We start from the raw sequence: 14,914 nt of genomic DNA on the forward strand, positions 1-14,914 counted from the left end.
ACAGCTTGAGGAGGTGCTTGAGTAATGTGTCTGAACACAGCCGGCATACACAGAGAAATGGCAATTCTTTCTGCTTCATTCTTTAGTTAGTAACTTTCTACTATATACAGTAAGCTGTGTTTAACAATTGCTAGTCTTGGTTTTATATCCTTTGTCATTTAATCTTATATTTGAAATGATAAGGAGATTGCTCTTCCCTCTCCCCCTGTCAGAAACAGCTCTGGTCAATGCTACAAAAGGGACAAGATTTCACATCCCAGGTAATGCAGTTTACTGAAAACAGCAGCTTAAAAGATGTGCCTGCAGGTGTTCTTCATTGTTATATTAGCATTTTCAAAGCTCAAGAACTTACCTTTGTTTTTGAGCAGGCTTAAACAGTTGAGACTTCTCAGAGTTATACATACAGGAATACTATTTAAAAAAATACTAATTAAGAAACCCCCCAAATTAACAACAAATCAACAGTCTAGCAAAGCTGAATTACAAGGATGTGAGGATGGACTCTTGCCAGACAGAGGGGACACACCACAATCTGACACAAAAATTAACAGCAGTTGGGTGACAAGGAATTTAAGATGGAATGGCAGGTCCTCTTTGGGGTTAGGTGCTAAATTTGGGAGAGGTGTTACAGAGTTAGGAACACTGCAATTGCTTTATTTTGTTTTTCCCAGAGCAAGGTACAGTATTCTGCCATTTGTGTTCAGAGGACATACACCAATGTTCTGCAAGCCTGTAGAAGGACAAGGAGTTTCATTTTCTAAGGAAAGGAGACATTTTAATGGCACATTTTCCATAAACACACTATGTGATGAGATATAATTCACATTCATCCTGGAAATGCTCCAGAAACACACAAGATGAGCACAGTCAGTAATCCTCACTGAAAATTACACACAAGATTTTAATGGTAAACAATTACAACTATGGCACTACAGTACTTGAGAATATCCTAAAGCACGTTGGAATCAGCTGTCAAGGTGCCCATTACCTCATCAGTAAGACACAGACACATCAGTAATGAAACATTGCTGGGGGAATTTAACACCATGTGTTACACTTCCCACTGATTTAGTAAATTCATCATAAATGGCCTCCTGTTTTTGATACAAGTCCACTATCCCTTCCTGTCTCAAACTTTTAAACTGACATTTAGGAGCTGGACATTTTGCTGTTTTGATTGACATAAATATTGGCTCCAGTTGTATACGTGGCTAAACAATCAGTAACAAAAGGACAACCTTTGATTGGACACATTTTGGTGAAAAAGATGAAAGTCTTTGAACTGTAGAGAGCAGTTGCTGCTTGCAGAGCAGTCTCAAGCAAGAAAAAAACTTCTTGCCAGCTAGTGTGTACTATGATGAGCAGTAAGTAGAAAAAAACATTTGGCTTAAATGAAAGAGATATTCCCCCCCACAAGCGAGTAGATAAATACAGGATATACAAGCTAGGTTAAAAAGGTAATACTAGGCCAGGTGCAGTATTATGTTACTGGTTCAGTGCTCAGTTACTTTTTTTTTCGACACCACACTGAATAGAATACAGTGGATAAGCAAAGTTCTCCACCAGGAAGAGAAATACTTGTGTTGCCACAACAAACTGTTCATACTGCCCATCTGAGTTTGCAATGGGAGAAAATTAAATTAGGAAAGGATTTACAATGTACTTGTTCCAGCAAAGCATATGGCTGAGTCCTGAGCAGCACCTGCTGCAAGCAAGGACAGCCTGCTGTGATTGCATGGTTTCCCCAGAGCTGGAGCCACCACTGCCCAGGAGCTGCGTGGGACACAGCACATGGGACTGAGAGAAAATGCTCAAGTCAGAGCATAACTCTGACCCAAACAACTGCTGACAAGAAGAAGTCGATTAAAAGAAGTGAATGTTGCTGAAGATTACAAATTTAAATTTCTAAAAATACAGAAAGGCACATTTACATCACTGTTTTGCAAGAACACTGCATACACCTGACTACTGTAAGTTAAACTGCTGCTGGCCCAGAGAGAGTCGTGTATTTTAAGCTTGGCATTCTCAAAGGTAAATTCTAAAGAAAGCTGGTCCAAGCAGCATGCAGAGAAAACACAGCTAGAGGTGGCATCTGTGCAGCTCCCTGTGAGCAGCAGGAATGGCAGGAATGTGGTACAGTGCTTTACCTGCTCTGTTTTCTGCTTGTCTAAGTATCAGCAACCTATTCTCGTTGATTAGAAGACTGCCTGCCTGTAAGGAAGGGAAGGTGACAAACTATCTACTTAAAGAAATGACAAGTTCTATTTACTGTTCAACTTAAGTAAAAGACAGCATCCTTATAAATATGTCACTGATCAAATAACGCTGTAGTCTTAACCTGTGTGCACACTTCAAAACCCATCAGCTACGCTCAACCATTTCTGCAGCTTTGCATAAAGCCAATTTCTCCCTTTTCTGGTTTAAGCTGCTGTGACAGAGCTCCCAAGAATGGCCCTGTACCAAATGCCTGACTCCAATTTGTCCTTGTCCTGGCCTGTGAACAGCCAGCAGGAGCCCAGGGCAAGGCACTGCTGTGCCCTCCCTGTGCCCCAGGCTGCTCTGGGCTCCACTCCAGCCTCCCCACCTGTGTCCTTCAGGGGCATCAACTAAAACAGGACTCCCAACTGCATTTCCTCGTTAACTAAGAGCTGCTGTTTGGTGGTGGCACTCTCCATCAGCTGTCGTCTCTTACTGAGCTTTCAGGAGCATCCAGCTCCTTGCCTGGTACAAGAGACCCAGCTAGAAAGGAGAGACTGAGGGAACAGATCTGAAATGCAACAGTTCTCAAATGTCATGTTTTCTGTCAGATTCCTGGCTTTGGCAGTAGTGGTTTTCCTGTCTGCCTTTCTCTTCACAGTAGCTGACTTCCACCATCAGCAGTAGAGCTGAAACTGGTTTGGGCTTTTTTAGCATAGTCTTTCTCTGTTACCTAGCCAGGTCTTAGAAACTGCACCATGACTCCAGTGGTCACCTAGAGACTGAAAAAAATGCCACCCTGGGCGAGTGTGTAAATGCCACAGGAGCTCTCTGAGCCTGCTCCAGCACTTCCCCTGTGAGGGCTCTGCTGTGAGAGACTGAGCATCCTTCCTTGAGTTTCACTTGAACTGATAGAACAATTTCATGCAAAGCACCTGCAACACCATCTGTCTCCTCCTGCTTGCAAGTGACCTGTAGCCATGGAGCAGAGCTGCATGCAGACCTACACCTGTTCTCACAAACCCCAGCCCTTGGGGCCAATTCCCACTAGGAACTACAGGCTTCTACTTGGGATTTACTGCCAGGAAGTCTCCCCAGTTTTCAAGCATGTGAGTGATCCAATTTCAGGATGACAGTCTAAACCAAGAGATGTCAAATGCAATTCAGGTTCAGTTTAAAACCATAAAGGGCAAAGTAATTTAGACAGGTAAAGATAATTGTTTTAAATTTGCAGGGGGTAGGAGGCAGCATATCTGAGCAGTACTGTAATTAAATTGCAGTATTGATACAATTGAACCAACTGTTTATTTACAATGATTCCTGAAAGTCACCAGCCTGAATACACCAATATAGCAGCAATTACCTGGTCTACTTAATGATGTTATATTGCCTCTCTTCTGCAGACAAAGGATGATTGGTCAGAGGTCACTGTTTGAGTCTCTTGCACGAGGGAAACAGTTGTACGTGCAAACAATTTGTTAATTTAAAGAGATTAAGTCATATCTACATCATAGGACTGCGAACAGCATGAAGTTGTATTGCTTTTCATGATCAAAAGCACATTTATCTTGCTTGTAAGGAGGACAGAGATTTTCTGATGTAAATGTGCCTTTAGAAAGTGAGAACTGAAAACATTAATATAAAAAAGTCAAATAACTATTTCATGAAACTATATATATAAAAATTGAGTTATCGCAACTAAAGCAGCAAATCAAAATCTGCTGAGGTTTTCTGGTATAACTAAAAAAAAAGTTAGTTTGTGTCCAAGTTCAGTAAGTCAAATGCTACCATTGACACAACAAAACAAAAACCCACAAGAGGAAATTGCAAAGTGCACAATGAAATTAATAAGTCTTGGATCAAGTATTTATGGAAAAATGGAAATGTTTGTCCGGTGGACTTGATAAGTAAGAATGCAAAGGAGGTATTAAAGTTTCTCTGCTCCAGGCTTGGCTTGGCGCTCCACGTAGAAGAGGATGTAGGCCTTGGCCTTGCCCACGGTCTCCTCGTCAGTCAGGGTTACAGTACTGTCGTTGAAGTGGAACCAGCGGCCCTCGTGCGCGGCGTACGCTGTGTAGTGGCCGGAACCAACGCTGTGGAGCAGGCACAGGGACAGCAGTCAGGGACACTCACTGAGGCACCTGCTCCTGGGGCTGAGGGACTGCCTGCAGGAAGGTACCCACAGCCCTGCACAGCACATGCTTCTCTTTTTGAGCAGTGGGGCCCAAATTCTTCTTAAAGTTCTACAAGAACACATTGTCTTGTCCCTTCTACTGTTACTCTCAACAGATCTGTCCAGGGCTGGGGAAAGTTAAAAGACTTCTAGTAACTTTACTTCAAAATATGCCCAGTGCCTTCCCTGGGCGTTCCTGTGAGCCTTCACTGCTGTGGCAGGAAAGGTAATGGTGATGATCTCTTTCACCATACACATGCTCATACACTTCTTTAACATAAAGGCAAATGTACCTTCCAACATGAATAAAAACAGGAAAAAATAGTCCTGGTTTGTAGTAAGAATTTCAGAATGAGACATTAATTCCTGGAAGGCTCCCTGACTCCTCCTCTTGGTTTAGGGCTTTTTTATTTGTAGAGGCACTAGACTCTTTTCATTTAATCTCACACATTAACCCCAAAGGCTGCCAGGGGGCATTCATAGGCCTATCTATTGAAATTAATTCAGCTTAGCTCCCTGCCAGCTTATAAACTATGGCTTATTTCCCTCAGCTAAAATACATGCCCGTGGGACAGAAACCCCTTCATTCTGTCTGCATGTCCCTGAGTGGGAGAAGGTCTGTGCCAGGAGGCCAGGCTGGCTCTATGTACTCACCCTGAGCCGTGATGCACAACCACAGCCACCAGGTCATACAGGCAGCTCTCTGGGCCACTGTTTTCAGGCTGTGGTAGGAAAAAACAGAAACTCTTCAAGTATCAGTAGCACCCTGGAATTTGTAATAAAGACATATGCCATGGAACAAATTTCTTGCAGGAGGCATCAGGAGGTCTGCTTACCTCTAACAAGTAGCATTTCATGTCTAGGCCTCGCAAGGGAAACTCAACATATGTATCAACCTTGTTCCTCAGATATGCTGTCCAGTGAAAGCGTTTCAAGTGTAAGCATAGCACCTGCAGGGGGACAGTTATAAAAGGTGTGTTAGAGGAGGGGGCTGAACTCCATTCCAGACACTGCAGCGGGGAGGAAGAGGTCTTGGTTGAACCATTATTTCCTGTGACATTTTGTCACACTGTAATTTCTCATGCTTATACAAACCTTTGGTAATTTCTGAATCCAGAATTTTTTGGTGGACTTCTGTTTCTTTTTGCATTTGTGGCACATGTACAGCTCTGTCTCATCAAGTTCTTCCAGGTCTGTAAAACTGCGAAGACAATCTAGAAAAAGCAGATACATCAAGTGGTTTTTGTAACATGAAATACAACAAATACAGCAATATAGGTGTGCTCATCTGCTGCAACCATTCTAGTTATATCCATCTGAGCAGCAAAAAAACTGTATAATGTTTAATACAATAAAGTGTTGTAACATGCAACCTTCCCTATTCCTGAAAGCAGCTAGAGTTTGAAAGAAACAAACATGCATTCCCAAAATCTCCATCTTCCAACAAGATTCCATCTAATGTTTAGAAAAAACCTGCTTTCAAACAAAGATAAATTATTTTCTAACATAGAATAGTCAACTTTTAAAACCTGTTTGGCTTTAGATACAAAATGAACAGATACAACAACAGGGTTTTGTTGAATATTTCATGATTTTCAGCAAGTCTATTCACACATCTGTAAAAAACTAACATCCTGTAAAAACCAAAGTCAGTAACAGTACTGCTGCCCAACCTGCAGGACTGCATTGATGTGGTTTAAATGCAGAATCCCCAAGAGCCACCCTCACTGTGGGCATGGGCAGATGTGTCCGAGGACAGAGCCCCAGAGAACACCCACAGGCAACACTACAGATCAGTGTCTGGGGGGAGTGAACTACCTTGGAAATGCTCTGATTAGAAAGAAAATCCTCTTGGGCCTGCTATGATTTCATTAGCCAGGCACTCTTACCTCGTAGCGTGCACATTGGTCCACCCTCTTGGTTTTTAGTACGTTTATTTCTGAACTGACTTGGAATATCTAGCGAAAGGTCTAGAAAAGCAATGATTTGAAAACAGAATTAGGGCTGAACAGAGCAATGCCTGGTCTTTTCAGGCTGACACGCTGGGTTTGTCATGTGACATCTAAATATATCAAGCTTCAGATTTAATTTTCTGCTCTAAGTCACACGGTATTTGGAATACAAGAGGCAGCATCTTACCTAGGAATGGGTCAAACTTTCTAGATTCAGTCCCACATATTAGGCAGTTGACTTCATTTTGAAGAATGCCTCCAAAAATGGCAGTGACAACAGTAGATGCTCCATTTCTAGACAAACCACATCAGAGAAGTACAGTCACCCAGAAAGCCTGAGCTGAATCCCCAGCACTGTCCCATGTTTGGTGCTCACACCTCCTGCTGTTGAGCCAATGAAACAGGGACTGGGTGCTCCAGGCAGAATGGGCACTGCAGCTGCCCAGGGGCACATCACATGAATGTAGTGCCTACACTGCTTTATCCTGCACCTAAAGAAAGGGTGACCTGGGGGGCTCTAAGCACATGCTCAGACTGAAAGTGCTGTGCATATTTCTATAGTCGAGCTGTACTGGATGCTCACACAGGTCCAGGATTTTAACCCTGTAATTAAGACTTCCTCTGAAACAAAAATTCTTTCTTCTTTGGTAGGTCAAGCATATTTTTGTTTTAACTCTACACCCCTTCTTACATGTGCTTTTGACTTCTTTGAGCACATTTCTGCACTTCACTGCCAACAGCAGCTTAAGTTGCATTAAGACATGATAAACAATGTGCAAGATCAGCATTGTTCTCTAATCTTTCATTACTCTCCTACTGAATTTTTCAGCAGATTATGTAATGGGCCTGCTTCTCACAGTCCAATTTAAAAAACACACGAATTTTAAGTTATGTTATTATACACTACTAAGGCTTGCAGAAACCTGTGTTCCTTGCCTGCACTCCACCTACATCTTTCCAGCTCATCTCAACGCTTCCTGAGCAAGAGGAAATAGCTGCTCACAGGGACTGGTGCACAAGAAGAGAGCATTCACAGCCTGTTTGTTACTTCACTGGAAGCATTAAAGTGCCCTCACAAGAAGGGCAGCCTACCCCATTGAATAGCCTTTCTCAAGACAAATTTACATTAGATAGGTGAACAAAGGTTAAATTCTCCTGGGATTTTGACATCCAAAATACTGACAAAACAAAATCAGTTTAGATTTCAAATATATGTCAATCCTACAAACATTTTAAGATTCTTCTGGGGGATTTTAAAGCATCAGCAACACGACATAAATGCAGTAAAGAGCAGAGTTTGAATTTTCTTAGGCTTTCCCTAATAAAGCATCTATAAAACCCTGCATCTCAGGCCCGCTTACTCTGTCCTAATGAGTACAGAAGGAAAAACTCAAACTCTAGTTTTCTGTAGGGAATTAAGGACTTAGGGACCAAATGTGCAGGCTAATCTGACATCTTTCCTTCATGAAGCAAAATAAGTTTTGTCTCTTGTGTGAGTTTCAATCTAAGAGAAAACACAGCTAGGAAAAACGACAGAAAAAACAGTATTTTGAGAAATACAGAAAGAGGAGTCAAACACCCAAATTACACCTGTTTCAAGGTACACAGTAGCATGAAAACCAAAATTATGCACAAAACAAAGCACCAACTATAACTGTGAAGTGATACATGAGATCATCTGCTAGAAAACTGACTGCAAGCAATAACTGCACTACTCAGTCATTTATCCAGGAGGTCTACTCACAATTTAAACGTCAAAATCACTGGCCATTGTTTTTGCTCCTGCAGCATAGAGGCTATCTATCACTCTAAGAAAATTATATTGTCTGGGGAGAAGAAAGAATTCTGTGGGCTATAGAAAATACAGTTTTTTATTTCTGAAAGACTTAGGAATTAAAATGTCTTTACAACTTAGCCTGTATGCTCACTCACACCTATGAAAACTGCTGATCTAAGACACTTCCTTTTGAAAGGACACAGATTGTACAGAATCTTCAGAACCTACAGTTTTGTACTGCCTAAAGTCAGAAGCACTGAAGAAAACTTAAAACAAGGAACACTGAAATTCCAGAGCCATCACATGCAGACCCATGCAAAGCCATGAAGGCTTTGAAGAAATTAAAAACCACTTCTTACATGCAACATTTGTTGCTTCCAGACAGGTTAGAATTTTCTTGCAAGATGACTGAACGTGAAACACCGTTGAAGCCACCCTGGAGTTCCAGGTGTAGATGGTCCAAAAGGTAACGCATGAACTCGTGGGCATCCTGCTGCTGGTATCCCCTGAAGAGAAAAGGAAACAATAACAAAATTGCTTTAGAGGCAACACACAGCAAGCACCAGGGCCACAGGAATAAAACCTTTGCTTCTTTAATCCTACTAAACAGACTTTCCATATGTGCTTGGCTCCAGTCTCACATGTGCTGTGCCATCAGCAGCAATGTTGCTCAATCACCATTATTATTTCATCACTAAGAAACCTTACCAAAAAGAACAGAGAAGCCATCAGGGTAAAACATGCCTTTAAGTTATTTAAGCTGAATCATGCATCAAATTCAACAAACAGCTGCTGTTCACTTGCCATTAAGCTGCACACTGAGACGAAGCATGACAAGATAGGTAGTGAAACACTGAAAGCTTTGTGCAACACTGACCTGAGTATGTGCAAGTCATTGTGGGCCCAAGCTACAGAAATCCCTACATAGCCAGAGCTGGCTTTCCCTCCACCTCCTGTCCTTTCTCATAAGCTGCTTTATCAGGCCTCCCCCTTTCCACCTCACTACCCCGCCTAAGTGCTGGCAATAACTGTCAGGTAGGAATGTCTGGGAGAGAAATATAAATGGGTTTATAAATGTGAGTGCTCAGGAGAGGGAAAAATCCTGTAAGATTCATGGCAGAGTACCCAGAAGGGGAGAGAAGTGCTAACAGACTCACTGCAACAGAAATATGCCATGTGAGGCTGATTTGCTTAGTGAGGAACACAGATGTGTCCAGTGAGAGTATTGCTAAGAGATAACAGAACAAAACCAAAAATGTTCACCTTGTAGGATTACAGTAATGCTTTCTTCCAAACCAGCAGCTTTAAAATAAATCAGGGAGCCTGTATACAGACACATGGGCAGCACTGCCTACCTTTTACATAGAAAACCCAGCACCCAGAAACACTGCTGTGCTTCAACAGGCCACAGTCTGCACAGCCAAGGCAGGACTTACTGTCCCAAAGTTGCAAAGTAATTATATGTTTGTTAAAATTGCTGGCATTAAACTTCCTTGATTCTCAGAAGCTAAATGAAAGATAACTAACTGTATGAAGAACAGAATAAACAGATTTGTGTTGTTTGGGTAATTCATTGAACAGATGTATTCACAGCATCTTTTCAGCAGTGCTAGAGATATAACAGGTAAGAGAACATCTTTATTATGTGAGAACATGGAGCAATTGCAGTGGTTTTGGTTCACTAATCTGAGTTTTTCAGTTAATGCACCAATTAATGTGGTGGGTTTAGCACTGGCCAAATGCCAATGTACTCATTAGAATTATTTATTCATTTTTTTTGCTGCAAGATAAGGATTAGGAGGAGAGCAAAGCAGACTCAAAACTTTAAAGGGCATAAAGAAATCTTTATTAACCAAACTAAAAGAAAAATATTAAGAAATCAGAATAAACCTTCACAACACTTCTCCTCCCTCCAACTCTTCTTTCTTTTCTCTCTGACAATGTTAAGAGACAAAATGTGGTATTTTCAATCAGTTTATTACTTTCAAAATAATCTTTCTCCAGTTTACTTAGGGAGAGGAGTCTTTCTTGCCATGTCATGGAGATTTTTTCACAAGAAACAGTTCTTTCATGGTTTTAATTTTCACTAATAGCAGCCACCTGGAAATTTACAATTGTAAAGTCTCTCTTACATTTGGTAGATTTTTCACAACTACTACCATGGGTCATTTCAGTTCATTGGGGTGCAATTTTAAGGATAAGCTGTTCTAGTACAGAGACAAAAATTTTCTTTATTTTTGAGAAATAGAGGTCTCTTCTTCTATCCCTGGGGCAAGGTTTTTCATTTTTTTAATTACTCTCTAAACTTTTCATCAAATTACAGCTACTTCAACATCTGCTTGCATTAGTATTGGTGCTCCTGCTCATGGCTGTGGTTACAACACTACATCTCTCCAAGGCATTTCATGAGTTATAGGGAAAAAGAGTCTGATGTATTAATTATATCTCCATCATAGCTTTAAAAGAGAATTTTAACTTAAGATTAAGGCTTTTTTTTTCCTCATTTGGGCTTTGGCTCTTTTTTCTTATCATTGTTGGTTTCTTTATGTTGTTCTTTTTATGTGCTTTAAATTTTCTTTTTTTTTTTTTTTTTATTTGGTAGAAGTGGCGCTGGCAGGTTTCTTTGTTTTCAAATGGAATTTTATAGCACTGAATGAGTTAATTTTATTTGGGCTTTGCATTAGGAAATGGCTTTTTCTTGTTGGTCACATGGTTTCTGCCAGGCAGTGGCCACAGAGGCTCACAGCATTGCTTTCAGCTGTTTCTGTGCTTCTGAATTGGGATTATGTTGTTAATGGGTGATTTCAGAGGCATATTTCACTTTTTTAAGTGGTTTAACAGGGTGTCAATATTTAAAATTAGCTAGTTGAGTGGTTTTGTTGGGTCCAAAGGAAGCTGTTAAGGTTTTTATAGGGAATTACTTCCATAGTTGGTGGATTTTTTCCTTAACTAAAAACCAAACTATGATAAACTACAACAGCAACTTACCTTCATCACAATATATCCTAACAGGTTTCAGTGTTCCTTTGAAAGAGGTTCAGGGGTCAGGACAGGGAGACCTCCCAGAGGAACGATACTTGGCTTTACTTGGGTAACCTCCTTTACCACTTTATCGTCTGTTCTGGAAGTATGGGCCCAAAATGCTTATTAGGCACAGAATCTTTCTCTTCTAGTCCTTATATCATGTCCAGCTGGTGACTACTGTATTTTGAGAGAATCAAGGAAGTTTCAGCCAGTATGTTTGCATTCAGATCTGTAGGTGCTGTATCTATCAATCTGACTACATCATTTTCTTACTGCAGCCAAGCCTGGGTTCACTCAACACCCTGCACTTGGCACTTACCAACCAGTCAATAGCTTGATTCCTCTGGAGCACTGGCTCAAAGGTACAACTACCACTGTTTCTCCTGTGAGATCTTATTCTCTCTGAAACTGCTACATGTGGCAGAAGGGCAGAAGGAAAAAGCAAGCACTGCTGATGAACAGAAAACTGTTGATCAAAGCAAAGATCCTTTTCAAAGCACATCTGTAGGGATATGGAAAGCTACAGAGTGCATCCTATGGATGCAGTCAATTTTAGAGTAGGACACCAGTAATATTTGGTTGCAATCAAGAATACTGTTATTTTTTTAAAAACTTACCTAAAATTTGGCATTATTTTCCAAACAACATAAAATAAAGACTCCGGACTAAATGCAGTTTGGCTTCCTTGCCATAAAGCACAGAGTGTCTTTCTGAATTCTTCCACAAGTGAACTGTAAAGAAAGTAAGAGCTGGTGTTTAATGTACATTTGTTTACAACCCTTAGAGGTTTACTTGTTCAATGGTACAAGTATCAGACATTAGCTGGGTTAAGACTGTAACAACTGGGTAAATATCCTTTCCAGTAGCTTCAAAGATTTTATGTCCAAAATCCTACCCACAATTGTTGAAGGCATACAGATTTGGAAAATTATATTTCAGATGTTCAGGATGCACTGTTTGGCATTTTAGTGCAGACTCTGCTCACATCCTTTTAACACTTGCTCAAGCAACCTACAGATCATCAATCACTTACTCCTGAACTTTCTGTAGTAGCAGTCACAGTAGGTTGACTTGCAGTCACATCCTCATTACCCTATTTTAGCTGGAAGTCAGGAGCATAATGTCTGCAGCACATATCAAGAGGACTCTTAACATGATTTAACATGTCACAGTCCAGCACTACCTGAGGTACCTGACTGCCTCTCCCTGCAGCATCAGACCTGTAACAGCAAGCTGCAAGTGATACGAGTTTCTTTCTTTGTAGACAACTATTTTCTGTGCCCTTGTCCCCTGTGAATTGTGCAAGATCAAAAGTGTCCAGTGGCCCCAGCAGCCCAAACCTGCTGTTTCCTGCACAGCTAAGAGCTCACAAGGCACACACAGCTTACACATTGTTATCCCCCTGGCTCCTGGTGTGGTAAGTTCGCCGCCCTGCCGTCTTCCCATTCCTCAGCTCCACTGCAGGCAACTCTTTGAAGTAACAGCAAAACTGCTGAATGTTACTATAAAAAATGAAATAAGAAAGAAATCCTTAAAGGGCAGAGAAAAAGGATAATATTATGTATTCTGGAGCTTGTTCTTTGAAATGCATAAACACCACCTCATGCAGTGATACAGGATGGCAATCGCAAACAGTTCAAGAGACAAGAAACATACAACAAATACCTTCTGTCAGTAGCTGCACAGATCTGCAAATATCACTGTCATCCCAGCTTCCTAAAATAATTACATTTTGGCTCTGCTTTGACCAAGAGATGCCCTGCCAGACTGAGCTATCATTTCCTAACAACCCAGACTTGCATTTGCTGAGGAAGCTAACTTATTTTACCAGCTCGGCACTCTCCTGGTCTGCCAGGGACACGGCACGTTCCCTCTGGAATGTGTACCACAGGATGTGCCTCACACCATGAAACACAACTTCATCAACCCATGCACACCCACTCCTGCAAATTCAGATACACCTCTGTCCAGTGGGAACATGCCAAATTCACCTGCCCAATGTACAGCACACAAGCCCCCTGAGAGTGGTGGGAGAGCTGGGGAAGGTACCTGAGTGACTGAAGGATTGCATTCATGAAACAAGTGTTCCCCAGGTTCCGAAGGCCTGTGGCACAAAGGGCAGTGGTGCTTCCCTAGAATGAGAACAGTTAGGTTACAGAAACATTTATCACTGCTCCACCACTTCCCTCCTGCACAGCCAGCACTGCTGGATCAAGCACAGATCTGAACAATAACAACTACACTGAGTGCAGCTGCAAGGCTAAAGCAACCCCTCAGCAGCAGCTTAAACTGCCCTGAAGCTCCATCTTGACATGAAAACTCTTTCTTACTCATTCCTGTCAAGAGAAAACCATACTACCTGTGCAAATAAATCTAGAATAGGACAATACAGTTAATCACAGGCTCTTATTGCCAAGGATTTGTGTGTGTGTGTATGTTACATATTCACACTCCAATAGTGCTCAGTGAGAACTGGACAGCAATTTCCTACAGTGCCTTTGAAAAATTAAAGTACCAATCCTCATCCATGTTTTCCCATGTCTAATATGCACAGTATGGCCACCTCCAGGTTGTTTTTAAGTCACCAGTGTGAGTCTCAGTGGGACTCTGTGGTGGCCAGAAGGGTTTTTGAAAGACAAGACAACAGCATTTATTTGGGAAATAAATAGTCAAGTTAGACTGTGCAAATAAGAGGAAAAAAGAGAAGCAAAATACACATCATTTACAGCCTAGAACAATGAACCCACAGATGTGCCTGCTTTTCACCAAATTATCTCCAGGGTGGGTGGGGAGGAAAGGGAAGAAAAATGTGGACAACACTGCATATCTGATTCTAGAATCTGCAACATTTGGACACTTTCCACTGTCCACAAAATAACACACTGGAAGATCATCAAATTTCTGGGCTTTCTTCATTATTCTAACAGAATTTAAAAGCTGGGCTTTTAAAATCTTTTAGTGTCTCAAAGTGCAAACACCACAGCGTCCTGAGCACATTCTTTTCTCTCTTGCCCCAAGTGCTACAGCACAGCACTGATGCAGCATTGCCCCTGCAGTTCAAGATAAGCTCCAATAAGCCAACAATAAAAAAGAATCTGTTGTTAGAGGCAATACTGAAGTATTAATAAAACTGACAAAACAGCAAAGAGTAGGAAGAATAAAATAAGCATTTAGTTCAAGCTTTCTAAGTCTGTCTTGTCCTTATCTAAACGTTGCCTGGAGTTTTTTTTTTTGTTTTTACTGGCTTTCAGTTTTCCAAACAGAAATGATGCCATAGCAAGAAAGCCCCACTATTTCTCCTAGGCTTCCTCAATCTCTGCAAGATTGGGACAGTGCAGGAAGTGCAGACAGCACATTCAGACAACCAGTGCATCTTTTAAAGTAACTAAACCCCTCCAGACTTTGCCAACAGCAACCAACTGCTTTGCTCCACCCCAGGATCCCCTTGGGCAGTTGCTCCTATGGCTGAAGGAGCTGCTGCTCCAGCTGCTTTTGGTGACACTGCTGTCCCACAGCCCAAAAGCCCTGCTCCATCTCTCCCCCATTTTCCCAAGGGTGAAAATGAACCAGTTGAATACAGCTGGGTCAGTATCTCCCCTCTCCATCCTCAAATTCTGGAAGGAATTATGAAAACTCCTGTAATCCAATCTGCACAAAAGAGACATTTGACTTGCGACATTCTTTGTTTGGAAGAAATGATGCAGCCCTTCGGCCATCTAGCCAGGGCTGGATCCTCCTCTCCTGGGTGCTATCTGCAGATCTGAAGTTAAAATTGCAGGAAGATGAAATCAG

The 14,914-nt window shown here is 41.5% G+C and overlaps 1 protein-coding gene across 2 annotated transcripts in view; it reads right to left on the bottom strand.

Annotated features, from left to right (window-relative positions):
* Window positions 1–633: 633 nt before the first annotated feature.
* USP3 (ubiquitin specific peptidase 3) overlaps window positions 634–14,914 on the bottom strand; it is a 40,408-nt gene continuing 26,127 nt past the window's right edge. For both annotated transcript variants that reach the window (XM_063169530.1, XM_063169531.1), the window contains exons 6-15: window positions 13,172–13,254; window positions 12,511–12,624; window positions 11,740–11,853; window positions 8,458–8,604; window positions 6,509–6,615; window positions 6,259–6,339; window positions 5,465–5,583; window positions 5,206–5,319; window positions 5,024–5,091; window positions 634–4,289 (exon numbers count right to left, since the gene is read on the bottom strand). In XM_063169530.1, coding sequence (XP_063025600.1) covers window positions 4,124–4,289; window positions 5,024–5,091; window positions 5,206–5,319; window positions 5,465–5,583; window positions 6,259–6,339; window positions 6,509–6,615; window positions 8,458–8,604; window positions 11,740–11,853; window positions 12,511–12,624; window positions 13,172–13,254 — 1,113 coding nt within the window. In that variant the 3' untranslated portion in view covers window positions 634–4,123. The remainder of the gene's footprint in view (window positions 4,290–5,023; window positions 5,092–5,205; window positions 5,320–5,464; window positions 5,584–6,258; window positions 6,340–6,508; window positions 6,616–8,457; window positions 8,605–11,739; window positions 11,854–12,510; window positions 12,625–13,171; window positions 13,255–14,914) is intronic.

This window comes from Melospiza melodia, chromosome 15 (assembly GCF_035770615.1).
Source record: "Melospiza melodia melodia isolate bMelMel2 chromosome 15, bMelMel2.pri, whole genome shotgun sequence".
In the NCBI taxonomy this organism is placed as follows: domain Eukaryota; kingdom Metazoa; phylum Chordata; class Aves; order Passeriformes; family Passerellidae; genus Melospiza; species Melospiza melodia.